Source organism: Lygodium microphyllum, chromosome 2 (genome assembly GCF_053477565.2).
Source record: "Lygodium microphyllum isolate KBCC chromosome 2, Lygodium_microphyllum_v1.1.10, whole genome shotgun sequence".
NCBI lineage: Eukaryota > Viridiplantae > Streptophyta > Polypodiopsida > Schizaeales > Lygodiaceae > Lygodium > Lygodium microphyllum.
The window spans coordinates 32,833,650-32,850,404 of NC_141136.1; the positions used below are offsets into that span (position 1 = coordinate 32,833,650).

The window sequence follows — 16,755 nt, forward strand, 5'->3', positions numbered from 1 at the left end:
TCGAACTTGCTAGCTTGTATTAACTCCTTAGAGAGATTACGATAAAATGACATACAAGAACTTGATACTCCCAAAATAGCAGCACTAATGGATAATTGTCACACAGAATAAGTGTAGGATGAAAAAGCCACAACAGTGGCCCATATAACTATAAGCGAAAGACTTTTCTTTTCCAAAGAAGAAAAAGTTCTATATCAATCAACATCTTTAAAAATGAAAGGGGTGCCCTGCATAGGACTTCAAAATAACATCCAAACAATAAAGGAAGTCTAAGACATGATTGAATGGCTTGCTGATATCCAATCTGATTATATCTCCAGTTTCAAAACTTGCTAGTTCTTATGTCCAAGACTATGAAGGAAGTCCAATGTGTCTCCTAAAGCTTATAGAAGAATAGGCTCACTTTTGGTAGGCTACTCTATAGTCTACATATAACTCAAATAGGCTCAATATGATCCTCCTTGTTTTGCATTTTTTTAATTGTGAGATGAAATTATTCATAAGATATGTTACTTCTTAAGACACTATTCCATATCACAGAAGAGCCAACCTGTCAAGGAGGGTTTGAATTGCAGTTTTCTGGTGGCCACCATGTTCCAAAGCAGAGATTCAATAGAGGCCCATTAAGTGTGGGGATCACAATGCTAGGAGTTGAGATGAGGAAATAGAAAGGGGCATTAGAGTTGCAAAATGGATTTTTGCATCAAGCCGAAGTGATGAAATAGGGACCAAAAAAAAAAGAAGTTAATTTTTAAGAGCATATACATTTGGTGTAAATGTATGTAATCATGTAGTGTGTGTGTGTGTGTGTGTGCGCGTGTGCATGAGTGCGTGCATATGTGTGTGTGTGCGTGCATGCATGCGTGCGTGCGTGTAGTATGTATACATATATAGTTTGTATGTGTGTATGCACATATATATGTATCTCTATGCACACACACTTTTCTTTTGAAACCGTTGTTCATATAATGCATATAAAGGGGAGTAGGCTTCATGAAAAGTGGTGAAAGTATCTGTAGGGATGAAACGATTAAATTCCAAATATGTATTGTTTTGATTCCAGATCTCTAAAGAGCCCAAATGTAGCCCCAGTGAATAATTTTGTATACTGAGATGGCTGAGATAAAAATACCAAATAACCAGAAGAATGTGCTAAATCTCTATGAGGGAAGTTGGCCATGCAATTGTATAGTCGATCCAAGGAAGGTGTAGTGGCTGGGCAATACACATATACACAAACAATTTTTTTGTGTGGAAAAATATTGTATTAACAATCAATATACAGAGTGGTTGAACATTATTAAAGAGTGCAGACTAAAAAGTTCAAAAACACTTATAGAAAGATCACATTGAGGTCTATCCAATTGTTTACAAGGCTGTCAAAGAGAGATTGATGCAAAGATCCTCTATTTAAGTATATTAGAAACAATAGCCTCAAAGGTAGCCAGCTTTAAGAGACAATAGCCTTGAAGGTAGCCAGCTTGTGAACTTTCCAAACAGTCCAGAGAGTCCAAAAGTGTACCCAAGAAAAGAAAGTAGCACACGAATTTAATCAGACCAGGAAAGAACCAAAGAACCAAAAAAGCTGGCCAAATTCAAAATAATAAAAACAGAGTTAGAAAGAAAGAAAGTAAGAAAGATCTATTAACGTCTCTAAAAGGCCAGAGTGGTCTATGAGACCATAACCAATACAACTGGTATCATCGTCTCTCATCATATAAGAAGAGATAAAATTTATTTGGAAAAAAGTAAGTTTAAAGATCAAGAGTGTAGGGTATCTCCCCCTTAGTCTATGGAATCCACCAAGACATTGCAAGCTACCTCCGATTGAGTCACCGCGCCAATCTGCCTCTGTAACGAGCAATCATGATGCAAATGTGACGCATATGGGCATGCCTATGTTGCCGAGTAGGTACTCTAGGGTGTGGTGCTCTGCGTAGTGTTGTAGCTCTGTCAACTGTGATGCCTCCTGATACTGCATCTTGGCAATGCCTATTAGTAGGAGATATGTTTGGGGTGGTCACGGCTGGGGGTTCAGCTACGCTGAAGTATCTGTAACTGCTCTCTGGAGGGGTGGATGATGCTGGGGTCGCCTCCTATCCCGTAACAATAATGCTCTGCATCGTTGGAGCTCCAACAAGAAAAGGCCCAAACATCTTTGGTCCTCATAGTCCATCACCTATCTTAGTGGTCCAAAGCCCTCCTTAAAGAGACAATGATAGTGGCCTCGGATATCATAGTATACAGTACATCTACAAATGTAGTGCTCCTTCGTCTCTGGCTCCCATCCATAAAGCTAGCACATCCTCTCATTGGTTGCAATATGGCTCCATCGACCTGTCTCAATCATTAGCTGATGTGATGAGGTGCAGATCTAACCAATAGCAACTTCGAGTCCGTGGGAAAGTTGAGCATCCATGTATCTAGGCCTCACTATGAAACCATTATGAGAAAGCTGCAAGAAGTGACATTGGTATTGTGCCATTTTCATTCCTAATGGGAAAGGGGTACTTGGACCAAGTCCTTTCTGTCTCCACTTTAGTAATGTTTTCTCTAATCACACTATTCAGCTCTGCACAACTAAGGCTCAAAGTAGGGCAGTCGAGGCTGTAATCAAACGGTGGTAGTCTATTTGTACTCATGCCATGTAAATTCAGCCACGTGCTCATATGTGCATACCAACACTGTCTATCTCCCTCTGCTACAAGCTATCTTGAAGACTCCAGTGCTAGTCTAGGATATCGGTCTTTAGGGAGCTGCCATATACTCTGGAGGAAAGTAATTGCTTGGAATGGTGTAGCGCCTAATTCTGCCCGGATGATCTCCTGTGGTACCGAGGCTTTTGCCCTTATCATACATGCTATCATTATGACCAGTGGTCTTTCCATTCCCAGCCATCATAATGTTGTGCTTCCAATCCATCACAGTCCATAAGTGGCATCCGTCTAGTATGATAAAGGCTTGGGCCCCAAATGGCTGCCCCATAGAGTAGTGTGGGCATAACTAAAGTGTCAAAAAGCCACAATTTGGTACGAGGCTCTTGAAACTGTATTTGTGCACACTATTGCTCTAGAGTACCCAAAGGTGCATATGCTCGTGTAAGCTTAGCCTTTGAAGTCTCATTCCATGAAAATTGTGGCCCCTTGAAAGTGACCCCGAGGTATACATATTGTCTAACCATTTCCACAAGCTGGCCGTCATACATAAAGTGGTGCTCTGAGCATGTCACCCAAGCTGCTGAGGTGTTAAAGACCATGATTTTAGTCTTTCCAAGATTAACCTTGAGACCTTTATCTTCACAAAACACATGCAATGCATCTAGATGCCGTTGTAGTCCCTCTGATGAATTTGAGAAGCACCATATCATCAACATATAGAAAAATTGGTATCAGTACCCCAGTCAAGCTGGCTCCTATACCACCCCATCTCTACATGTAATTGGAAATCTCGTCAATGTACAGTCCAAACAGAAAAAGGAGAGAGGGGACAGCCTTGCTTTTCGCCCACCGTACTAGAGACTGAGTCTGTTGTGCCTCCAGGCACTCGTACTCTCCCTGTCACAGTTTCATACAATGCATAAATATACCACTGCATATCCTTTGGGACCCCAATGGCTCGCAACCTTTGCATCAGTCTTGCACGTGGCACAGTACCAAAGGCTTTGTAGAGGTCCACAAAACAACAATAGATTCTTTGCCTCCGTGATCATCCCTCCTCAATCAAGGCCCTTAACGTGAATATATGGTCTAGCGTATTGTATCCGTGGTGGAAACCAGCTTGTCTTCTAGACCGTATTTTCTTTGTTTCAGCCCACCAACTCAACTCATGCTCCACAATAGAGGCATATATCTTTGCTAGCATATGGCCAATCATAATAGTGCGGTAGTTGTTAGCGATCAATGGATCTCCACTATTAAAAATTGGCATTATTGTGTGGTCACACGAACTTACTAGGAACCCCTCACATATGGCTCTATTGAAGAGATTTGCCAAGATAGGGGCCAGTGCGTAACATGCATGTGCAAAATGCTTTGCCACAAGGTCATCTTGATCATGTGCTCTCCCATTCTTCAACCTCCAAATGGCATATCTCACCATCTTTTCCGTAAAGAAACTGCACTGTGTTGGCCTAGAGTTTGATGGACAGGGTATCTTCTCTTGTGATGGACAGGGTATCAGAGAGAAGAAGACGCTCTCTAAATAAGATCATGTGAAACCTCCAGAAAATGTGTTGAGATGTCTAATTCAAAGCCCCACATCTATGGCAAGCAACAGGAGCAATGATTCTAGTGGCAAACATATAACCCAAAGAACCAACACCAATTACATATCTCCAAAGGAAGAGATGATCCTTACTGGTGCAAATCTTTGAGAGTATTGAGCACCATTGAACACGAGAATCTGTACCATGCTAGATTGTGTTGGCATGCTTAGATATCCAAGGCTCAGGCTGTAGTAAAGCATATATTCTCTTGGCTGTCATACCATGCAAAAAATAATGCTTATCATTGGATGTCATAGTCAAATCTTGTGATCTATCTTCAGAGGTCAGGCTGAAAAGGCTCAATCATGTTCTGATGAGAGTCCAAATAGGCCTGTAATGATGACCAAAAGCTTGGCCAACACCTTAGAGGAGGGAGCACATCAGCCACTCATTGCTGGAAAAACAAGCATTTCTTGGTTCAGAAATGGCAAAATGAGGATAGAGAACATTGCTTCAATGCAAACTTTTGTAACGATGCTAATTATTGATTTTCAGGCCTTCCTTTCCATTATCTGACATAGGCCTTCTTTAGAGCAAATGAAAGTCAATTCGCCAGAACAACCAATCAGCTAAAAAGTGAGTCACTGAGGATTTCAGAGCAAATAAAGAAAACATGTCTCCCACTATTGGGAGACTGGGTACCAGACACAACAGCAGGCAAAAGAGTACAGTCGAGACACCCTAGAGATTTACAGTGTGGTTGCGCCTTGTAGCCCAATGTACCAAACTACATTACTAGCAAGCAGCTCCCATTTATGATAGTGTCCCTAGGTCCACTATGCCTGTGAGTAATCTAGAGTGGGAATCCGACTTAGTTGCTAACCAATTATGTAAACGGAGTAGCTCCACTGAAAAACCTCATATCCACATGTTGGTCCTCTTTTGTGACCCAAGCTATGGCTCCCATGTCACAACCATGGTCTTTTTTGTGTTGTCAAAGACCATCTTGAGGGGCTCTCCTCCATACATTCTCAACTCTCGAATAGTCCCAAGGGAAATGCCTCTAGGTCTCCACTCACTTGCCACATCTCACACATGTCACTAGGGCCCTGCCATATCGAAGCTATGTGAGCTAATAGTCATAAGAAGAGGGATATCTTCCTAGGCCTAAAGTTGTCATCTAGCCTCCTGCAAAAGTCTAACAAGTAATGATGTGAGATGCCTTATTTGAGCCAATGGAAACTAGCTACTAGTTATTCTTTGATCCTGCTCATTTCAATCCTCTTCTCGAGCTTGGTAGTTTAACCAAAGAAGGCCACATTCCATGGACTTTCAAGGAATGCATCCCTCCAACCTCCTCTCATAAGGTGCCACAACTCTAATCCTCTATCTAGAACATTATGTGAACTCTGCCTGGTCTGTGTCCTCCCACTGAACGTTATCATCTTACTCCACCGTACAAGTGAATATCATATCTCTACTAGTAGCAGTAATCCCAAGGAGGATGTCCCCCCTGCAAATAGAGAGCTGGCTATGTTTGTCCTCCAACCTGGGCATACTCCCTGTCACAGCTTCTATCATAGCTCTAGCGCCCCTGAGGCTCAGTCTTTGCCTCTAGATCTCCCATAGTAGCTCTTGAGATGCATGCCAATCTCCAACAGAGGTAGCAACCCGTATAGAGAACATTCCCCAGGATTAGTAGTCCTCTGTTCAATATGCATACTCAATAGTCTGAATAGGAAATAGAAGGCTGAATCCTATTTATTGACCAAAGAGATGTATGAAATAAGCAAAGATCAGTGTGGCAGTGAACTCCTGTGTTTGAGCATTGACATTCTCTATAAGGCGCTCATCAAAGTAGGAAGGATTTCTCAAGACAAATAAGCTGATGAACAAAAGCAAGTTTATGGCAACTTAACCTCTCCCATCTCCATAGGTGCACTAGTTCCACATATGAAAGGGTTGATACTAGACGCACTACTATAGGCACTATACCATATGTGTTAGTATCATAAGGTGCCAACTTAATCGACACTTCTTTTCCAGTCCGATTTGCACTTTCGGATGAGTTAAATGCTTATTATTCTGATCAGATTCTCTCATGGGATCATGTTGTTTGAGATTCAAATAACTCTACCTTTTTGACAAAAAATTAGGTTTTAAGTAGCTTTTAGGAGAGAATAATGTATTTTTATCGTAGCATATGTTAAAAGATCTTAAGGCACCATTAAGCATTGTAATTTATCATACCGTATCATGTCGTACTTTTTGTACCTGATAAACATGCCCATCTCCAATACTATTAGTAATTTGCAAATTGACACTTGTTTATTAGACAGCTTAATTGAATGAGATGGCAAAAGCACATGATCCACCACCTTTTGCTGCCCCTTCTTCCTCCTTCCTGCAGTTCCTACCAGTCTCTGCCATTCTTGCCCTTCCAATCAGCTCTTCCTGCCCATTCTTGTCAATTGTTTCAGGCCTTGCCACCCCTCTTCTCGCCTTCTGGCTGCTCCTTTTCTATAATGCCATCATAGAGCCGACACTTCAATTATGATGCCTTATTGTAACTCCTTGGACAAGCAAAACCAAGTCTCAAGGTGCAAGGCCTTACTATAACCCTTTGGACAAGCCAAGCTGAGTCTCAAGGTGCACTTCTCGCCTGTGCCCACAGCATAGTAACATGGGACAGCCATTTTCTAGCTTCCCATCCCATCCCCATACCCTCCTAATACAGTCCCCATGTTAGAGCCCCTCTCATGCTGACAGGGGATGGCAAATTATGTCCTCATCTGGATTCCCATCCCTGTCCCCATCCCCAAAACCTGTCCCATGTTACTATGGTCCGCAGCCAACCATCTGCAGGAGACAACCTCACCTAACCCTGGCCACATAGCAGGATCCTCTTGCCCTGAGCTTGTTTGTATCATCTTTATCACTTGTACTATGTCTATTTAGGCATCTTCTTCATTCACTAATGAATAATAACAGCCCAAAGACTCGTCATGAAGGTCACATTGATGCAAAGGCATTTTCTATGCATTTCTTTATGTTGAAAGGCCAAAGAAACAATGTATGTGTTTCTTGCACATTCAATCTGGACAATATGACAGATCTGAGTTTAACTCTATTTAGTTATATGCATATTATCTTTTTTAGCTGCCTAACAATGCTCACAGTTCTGATGCAAAGAGATAGAATTTAATGATAATATTTACACTTGCAAAATTTGAATCGCCTAAATTCAAATTTTGCAAATGACATACCCCATAGATAGTCATGTACATATGCTCCAAATGACTCGCAATTCATGATCTAGAATTTTTCTCAAAATGACATTGTTTCTTTCCAACAGGTGGTATTTAATGCCTTTCACGCTTGGACTACCTTGCTTTCTGTTTGCCATGATCCATTGTCTCCAGGTAAGGCCAGACCTATAAATGCAAACCTAGCTGGTGCAAAAAATGGTGCTGCAAAGCTGCAATAACAAACAACTGATATCAGGATGAAAATATGGCCAGCATATGGATAAAGACTTGAAATGTCAAATATCATGACTGAAATTAAGACTAAATATTATTAGCATATGTGGCGCCTGACCTGTCTTGCACAAACAATCTTCCACTTACTACACCTCGTTGCTCATATTTCAGGTAGTCTTGGGAGCTTGGCCAATCATAAGGCCATGATTGCACCTCTTTAAACATCTGAAAATTTATACAAAATGTCATTAAGAAGCTTCACAGTTAGTTCATATTTTGGAAATTTATCTTTTGAAGTTTCATGGGTATTTCCTTTAACAAACAACATGTGATTGTCTAAAGAAGAGGTCCTTTTTGTTGCAAAATAATCGATCCTTGGTATTTGGATGTCCTCAAGCGTTGGAATTCTGGTGGCTAGCATGGGTCCTAGAAGTTCATACAATGTCATTTATGGTTATGCAGTTATCGGCCAAAGCCACCCCATTGTTGGGTCAATTCTCAGCTGCACATGCACTCACACACTCATAGTGAACAGTGAATAGTAAGATAGAGAAATCTATGGAAAGTTACATGCACTATGTGAGAATGACCAATGAAAGTACAATCCCTAAGGCACTATAGTACCACACCCAAAGAGGGTGTTCACATAGGGGGAACAACCTTTCTCCAGTTAGAAGGTAAAAGTGTTTGTGGATAAGGGAACGTTCACACTAGAACAATGGAAGAAGATAGTGTAACAAACCCCCTTGGGTGAATGATGAAAACATATACAAGCAATAATAGTAAGCCTAAATCCTTGGAAAAGGGTCCAAATTGTTCTAAAAGAGCCTTTAGTAAATACCATTTGCCAAATTGTCTTGTATAGGTACATGATAATGCACCTCAATGTGCTTAGTGCGAGCATGAAAAATTATATTTCTCACAATTGCCATGGCACTCTAATTGTCAGTATAGATAGAAATGGGTAACTAGCTCCTACAAATGTGCCATTGCTCTCTCGCCCCTGACATCAAGCCAATGCCCCCCTCGTTGTCCCGTGGTGTGCACCTCTGCGCCGCTAGTTCCCTGCCATCCCTCCCGTTTTTTGTGCTGCCTCTCCCCCGTCTCCCCCCAACGTGACCCCCTCGTCTCCCCCAAGCACGACCCCACCCCGTCCGCTCCCGCTCGATGCCACGCCTTCTGCTCCCCTGCACACCTCGCCTCCCTTGCCTCAATCACACCACTGATCGCCCCTGCCTGGAACCCCCCCACCCCCCCTCCCGCGCTCGCTATCGGCCCTCCTCCCCTCCAAATGCTCCCTTCCTCTGTAGCAACATCCCCCTACCCCCCCCTCCGATAGCGCAACAACGTGAGTGGTAGGTCCTCAGTAGGGACGCGCAATGGAAACCTCTGGTCAGATGCTAGTGAATTTTGCGAGTGCCCCCCAGTCAAACACCTTGCGCATCATCCTCTTTGAGGAAGAGCTCTTGGCCGTCCAGGCCACAGAGTTGGAGTTGAAAGCAACAACAATCTTTGGTCAGGTCGTTGGACACTCGCCATTGAGGGCCCAGCTGCGGGATTGGCTCCACTCCACGTTGCGCATTGGCACAACACAACTCGTGGAGGCAGTACTCATGGGCCGAGGTATCTTCATGGTTCGACTCACCTCTGCAGATGCAGCTCGTGAGTTAGTGGAGAGCTCGCCCTATGCCTCCACAAAGGGGGTCATCTATATGGTTCCCTGGTATAGCGGCTTCATAGTGGAGATATTTGCGCTCCACAACAGTTTTCTCAGACACCCAGTCACCTTACTTTTCCCTCGACTGGCGGTAGAGTACCGCCAGTTAGTGGAGAACTTTGGACGGCTCTTTGGCACAATTCTTCCTGCCTCCTTCGCGGATGCAGTGACAACTGCAGGAGTCTCAAAGGTACAAGTGGCCGTGAAGGACACAAAGAGTATACCAAAGTTCCTGGAGATTGAGGCAGGAGGTCACTCCTTTAGGCAGCAGGTCATTGTGACTAGGCAACCAGGGTAGTGCCTGCACCGCCATGACTTTGGGCATTAGGCAGCAGATTGTACGCGTTTCGGAGCCAAGGCGGTTATGCCGACAGGCCCACAAGTGGATGTTGATGGCTTTACACGGGTTTAGAGACGACAAAGAGAGAGACAGCAGGGGGGGCCGTAGCCAGCTCCTCAGACCGAGCCTTGACAGCAGGGAGCAGGAGGGTGAGCGACGCCCCCGCAGCAGAGCACTCTGTAGCCCCCCCTTGCCCGCCCTACTTGGCAGGACCGCAGTCCCCCACATCCATCACCTGCACCCAGACTACCTCACCTGAGATCTCATAGCCCCCACACCCCTCCCCCCCGGTTTTCCATGCCTCCCTCACTGATCCTGGCCCGAAGCCCCCCCCCTTCGAGGACCACCAGCCCCCCCCCACACCCACCACATATCTCCGACCATCCCTCCATCCCTCGACTCCCCTCTTTCCCCCCACCACCTCCCCTGCCAAGCATCCCCCCCTGATCTGTACTCGATTTAGGTGATCCCCCCCAGACCCACCCCCCCTCCTCCCACAGGTGGTGATGAGCCACTCATGCCTTGGAGTCCTCAATGTCTATGCCCCGACAGAGGTTAGGGCATGCAACAGATTCTGGGTGGAGATCGCGCATGGACTCCCAGAGGTGGACTATTGGATCATTGGAGGAGACTTCAACAACTTGGAGGCTTTGGAGGACTAGCAGGGCAGAGGCAAAAACTACTGGGGCATGGCTGGGGAGGAGCAGGAGGCATGGGAGGTCTTTCTACTGACAGTAGGAGCACGCGATGCTTGCAGAGACCCTGCCTTCCACAGGAGGGAAAGGTCGCTGGACTTCTCTTGGGGATAAAGGCGGTTAAGTGGAGTCCTGCTAGAGCGGTTGGATAGGTTTTATGTAGGAAAGTGGGGAGGCTCTCGCAGAGGCCAGATTGAGCAGTTGGCGAACACCACGTTGTCCGATCATTGCCTGGTTATCCTGACCCTTGATCCCCTACCTTTGGCGCTAGACACACGATTCTACCGGATCCCTGACTTGATCTATAGGAGGGAGGAGGTGACGAGACAGATAGAGCAGATTTGGACTAGGGAGTGGGGTAGGAGGGACCGGATCGTAGAGGAGGTTGCAGAGGTCCTAGCTGAGTCGAGCAGAATCTACCAAGAGGCAGCCATACAAGCTAGATAGTAGAGCTGGGAGGAGGAGAGAGCACTCCGCTGGGACCTTGCAGCCACACAGAGATTACTACAGGAGGCACCAGGGGATCCTACCCTCCACGCACAAGAGGTGCGAGCGCGAGTACCCATTGCTTGCCTTAAGGATAGGCGCTCGGAGTTCTCTTTCCGCAACTCAGTAGCCCTTTAGGCATGGAAGAGGGACATGATGTGCAGGGAGTTCTTCTAGGTGCACCAACCTCGCACCGCAAGAGAGCAGATACCTTTGGGATCAGTATGGGAGGACTCGTTCTAGCCCAAACGAGGTGATGGAGATTGACACCAACTACTACAGGTGCCTCTTCCAGCAGGAGACAGCCTCAACTAGAGGATAGTGTTCTAGACAGCAGGTATGGGATCACATCCCGTCCCTCGTCATAGAGGAGATGGGACGCTCCCTCCTAACCCCCTTCACAGAGAAGGAACTAGAGGAGGCTTCCCATACACAGGACGGGCAGAAATGCCTAGGAGAGGATGACCTTTCTAAGGCCTTCTTCACTACCTACTGGGAAGTGGGAAAGGACCCCCTATTGATGGCCTTCTAGGAGATCTTCACTTCAGGATAGTAGTGGATTGTTTCTTACTAAGCCAAGATATGCAAGATGAGCCAAGAAAGAAACAATTGCCACTAGTGGAGTGACGTGAATCATAATCACAAGCCCAATCAAAATCACTGTAAGCATATAACTGCAGTGGTCTCCCCTTGGCATAAAGTAATCCAAAAGATCTAGTACCCTGCAAGTAATGAAAGTCATGCTTAATAGCTTGCCAATGTGACATGCGTGGCTGATGCATATATCTGTTCAAGGTTGAAACTGCAAACTATATGTCTGGCCTAGTGTTACATAGGTAAATAAGCAATCCAATTGCTGGAGCATATGTGTGTATATCAAACAAATCACTGTCATCATGTAATGACAACTTAAGTCCAAGTTCCATTGGTGTATAGATTGGCTTACAATCCTGTAAGCCAGACTTCTCAAGAAGTTTACCAATGTATCTTGACTGTGATAAACCAATACCTCTAGCATCATGTATGAACTGAATGCCCAAGTAATAATGGAAAGACCCCAAGTCTAACATTTCAAAAGTTTGCTGTAAATTTTATTTGAATGTTAAAATTTGATCAGCGCGTGTCCCTGTAAGCAAAAGATCATCAACATATAGACAAATGATTAGGATGGATCCCCCCTCTTTACATACATAAAGGGTAGACTCAGATGAGCTGTTTATAAACCCTTGGCTGAGCAAAAAAGCATCTATCTTTGCATACCAAGCTCTAGGAGCTTGTTTCAAACCATATAAAGCCTTTTTCAGCTTGCAAACCAAGTGTTTGGATCCCTCAACTGCAAAACCAATGGGCTGTTGTACATATACTTCCTCATGAAGTTCCCCATATAATTATGCAGTTGTAATATCTAACTGATGCATAGTCCATCCATAAAGGGCAGTCAAAGCAACCATAGTCCTGATAGTCGTCATTCGGGAGGTAGGAGCAAATGTCTCCTCATAGTCAATGCCTTTCTTCTGTGCACCATGTATCTGTTATCATCAAATGTGACCTGCAATCCACAACATGCCAACGAAGAGATAGCGAGTAGATTCTTCTTTATACCTAGCACAAACAAAGCATCCTGTAAGTGGAGAATAGAGCCATCAATGGTTGTGAGTACAATCTCCCCAATACCTGTAATAGGGTATGATGCATTGTTGATACATTGTACAGACTTGCCAACTGGAGCTGTACCAACAGAAGCAAGTAAATCTCTGCGAGATGTGATGTGCCTAGAAGCACCACTGTCAAAAAACCAAGTGCCTGTATCCTCAGTAGAGCTAAATGCTTGATCAGCCCAAGAAGTGTCATAACTGCATGTGTAAAAGCAATAGTCCCTGTCTGCAACAAAGGATGCTGACTTGGTAGTAGTGGAAGGAGCATCAGAAACAGACATTTTTGACTCCTTTTTCTTCTCCTTGGCGATGCGCTTTCTACACTCAGTGATATAGTGGCCTGGCTTCTTGCAATAATGGCATTTGCCCTTTTTGGCTTGTGCACCTCCTTTTTTTAAATTTCCTTGTGAGGTGCTTGAAGTCCTAGAGCTCTACGGAGCATTCTTTACTTGGCTACCTTTGCCTTCTGTTTAGCCATAAAAGCCTGCTCAGAGGCTATGACATCCACACCACTATTTCTTCTTGTTTGCTCCTCCTCTAGAAGCAAACTGATTAATTAAAGAAAGGAAATAGGCTGTGGGGCAATCCTCATTGTGAGGTTCATGGTAGTGTGAAAAGCCAAGTACGAAGGAGATAATGAATTCAATGTGGTATATATCATTTGTGCATCTGAATAGTACTCATCGACATTCATAAGTTGCTTATACAAGTCCTGAATTTTGTTCAAGTGATCCTGCATAGAATCACCCTCATCCATCTTCAATGCCTCTAGCTCTTTCTTTAAGAAAGAGATGCGAGTCTCATTCTTACTAGCAAACATCTACTCCAAAGTTAGCTAAGCTTCTCATGAAGAAGCTGCAAAACGAATGTGAGGGATGATGGACCGCTGAACTACCAATCCAATCAGCGAACAAAGCCTGTGCATCCCATGTATCCCATGCTTTTTGAGCTGCTGATCTTTGGGGAAGTGACTGAAGTGGAGCAGGCTGAACAGGTTGAGGTGCCCCTTGTCCACGTCCTCCTGGAGGAGTAGCAGAAGCCCCAACTCCGAGCCTAACTTCTTCTCCATTGACGTAATCCCAAAGATTTTTTGCAACAAGTACATTCTTCATCATGAAGGACCAAAGCGAGTAATTTTTACCATCCAATCTGTCCTCTTTGGATACATAGGTAGATACATCTCCTCCCTGATTTGCCATGATAATCAATACCAAAAGAAGGCAAGAGAGCAATGTCCAAACTAGAATAACCTGGAAATCTCCGAAATTTCCAAAAATTACAGCAAATAGCTTGCTACAATTAGTACATTGAGGTACACTCTGTCAAAAAACTATCTGTAATGCATGCAGTCCAAGGTGCATTCAATGTTCAGCAACACTGTATGCCCCAAAATTTCTTGCCCCAAAATTGTCAAAAACAGTCTATTTCAGACTGAGACTGTAGTACATTTGCAAATGTCTTCAAAAACCTCAAAAGCACCAAAATTTCTGATAAATTTGCCAAGAAATTTGCATAAACCATGTCCCACACACGTACTCAGAGTTCTCTCCCTACCCAGGCAAAAGCCCCCTTTTCCCAGAGATGAATGTGGAATAAAAAAGTAATTAAAAAAAAAACCTCAAAATCAGTCGACTAGGTACAGGTGCAGATAGCACTCCAGGATGGTGTGGCATAGGGTGTGGCAGGCTCCCTTACTGGACTAGTGGCGCTTCCAGGTGAGTTGGTGAGTGTTGGCTTAGGCACAGGCGGTAGAGTCCAGACTGGCGGATGGCGTAGGCGACAGGTCAGAAGCGTGGCGGGTGGCGCGGCAGAGACATTGCGTGAGGGTGCAGACTGGCAGGAGCAACACAGAAGGCGGGCGTTGGTCACAAGCAGCACTGGGCGCCACATTTCTATTGCAGGTGAGCTGAAGGAGGTGCTAGGTGGCACAGTTGGCTGGAGCTGGAGCTGCGAGCTGGACAGGGCGTTGCTGTGGTGAACCTAGGGGTCAGTGGCGACAGGGGGCAGAGCTGGACAGAGCAAGAACTCCCGGAGGCTGAGTTGAGCTGAACTTAGCTCTGATACCAAATGTGAGATAGAGAGAGGATCGAAGCTCAAATAAGAGTGCAATAGATAGTGTGGAGAGTGAAGCACGACACCCAATGCAATAGATTGAAAGAGTGTAATGTGAAACTACAAAGTACAACCCTTAAACCTTGGGGTTGTAGGGGGTGTTCACACCCGAACACGATAAGTGCGTGTAAGTGTGTATGTAAGCACATACGAAAGAAGACAATAAGTCTGGGGGAAAAAACCTCTCATACCAAGAGTAAAAAGTGCCCCAGTGTCCTACTGATCACTGACAATCCTCTGTGAGTGTAGGCGTGAGTGAAAACCCAACAAAAGTTGAGGGCCTAAGGGCCAGGCCAGATGTCACCCTCATACTATTTCATCTGGGATGTATGACATACTCTACCCATCGATCCTGATTGGATGGAACTAGATATACGAGTATCAATTAGGTACATAGCCAAACATGTACTATCTCATCCTCCCATTGTATCCCTACATGAGCACTATTTTGTCTTGTATACCACCGTAGCTTCTCTTACAGTATATCACTGACCATACTCCAGCACCTCACATTTTGATGTCTAATGACAATCAACATTGTATATGATTTTGTCTCATAGGCCGATTTTGGCCTTGGAAGATATTAATATATCATTTTTTTCATGATTAATAATTGTATTAATTACCAAAAAAATACAAGATTACATCTCTCTCTGTCTCTTTTTTCCGTGAAGATAATTGAATTAAGTAGTAAATATTTTACATCAGACCATCAGGTCAGCTTTAGAAATAATAGACATGGAGGAAAGTCTACACAAACACTTGCACAGAAATGTCACACTGAAAGTACAGCTGGTGTGGAGCGAACAGTGTCCAGCCAGGGAGCAACAATATCAGGAAGAAACAGATCAGCAGACACCATAGAGGTGATTTACTACAACACTAAACCGCAGATTCAGGCCACAAGACCATGAATACCAGATATTGAATAAAAAATGAAGGCATTCTGAATACGCCAAATATGCCACATGACTGTTCATCTAAGGAAATGGAAAAGGGAGGAATGATCTGAACTCAAAGAGGTCATGGAGGTCATCTTTCCCAAAATCCACGAACGAGCTGAAATCCGGTGTCGAGTCAAGGAGGACCACACACGGAAAATAAAATTCCAAATCTGTCTTGCAACAAGGCAGGAGACAAAAAGATGAAGCACTGTCTCATCACATGTAGTACAGAATATGCATCGCCCAGCAGAGATCTTACAAGCATGCAACACGTTCCCAGTAGGAAGATCCCCAATAAGTAGCCTCCACATAAACACTTTTCCCTGATACAGAACCTTAGATTTCTAGAACTGGATGAATCCATCTTGCCACTTCTTTTTGCTTTCCTTGAATACGCCATACTTTATTTGCCTTATCCGTGATCCATCTCTTGGCCTCTACCATATGATGATATAACTGATTGGCTGACCTTTTCTCGAAATCATTAAAAAATTACAAATATCCAATCATGCCAAGGAGACAAAAGCTGTAATGTAGGCAAAGGATAGCAGCTCGTAATTCTGTACTGTATGGCCGTCCAAATAACATGATATTCTCTAGGCACCTGAAAGTGTTGGCGAATACGCCGAAAGGAATAAAGACGGGCTTGTCTAGGAATGACACCATCCTGGACTGACTTCAACCCCAAACGAGTCGTCCGGTTAAACTTTTCTCTCTCTCTGACGGGTATGCTCTGACGTGATGGGTATGCTTTGACGGGTATGCTCTGACGTGATGTGTTCGGACGGGTATGCTCTGACGTGACAGGATAGGCTGTCAAGTCTGATGCAGGACAGGTCATCAGTAATGCAAGCGTGGTGCAAGATAGGTCGTCAAGTTTGATACAAGTCTGAGGTCGTCAGTAATGCAAGCGTGAGCTCTCTCTCTGATACAAGCATGACCTCTCTGATGCAGTAATGCTATAGTGACGAATGTCCGGTGACAAAAATACATGTTGTGACGAATGTACTGTGGCAAATGAGAATGCTGTAGTGAGAATGCTATGACGAAGGTACTGACGCAGGAACACTGAGAATGCTGTAAATGTACTGACGCAGGAGTACTAAGTGAACAGTGACGG

General features: G+C 44.4%; 1 protein-coding gene across 2 annotated transcripts in view; it reads right to left on the reverse strand.

Annotated features, from left to right (window-relative positions):
* Nucleotides 1–16,755, reverse strand: part of LOC148039583 (uncharacterized) — a 118,965-nt gene that overhangs the window by 21,948 nt on the left and 80,262 nt on the right. For both annotated transcript variants that reach the window (XM_087692017.1, XM_087692019.1), the window contains exons 11-12: nt 7,805–7,911; nt 7,592–7,682 (exon numbers count right to left, since the gene is read on the reverse strand). In XM_087692017.1, coding sequence (XP_087548143.1) covers nt 7,592–7,682; nt 7,805–7,911 — 198 coding nt within the window. The remainder of the gene's footprint in view (nt 1–7,591; nt 7,683–7,804; nt 7,912–16,755) is intronic.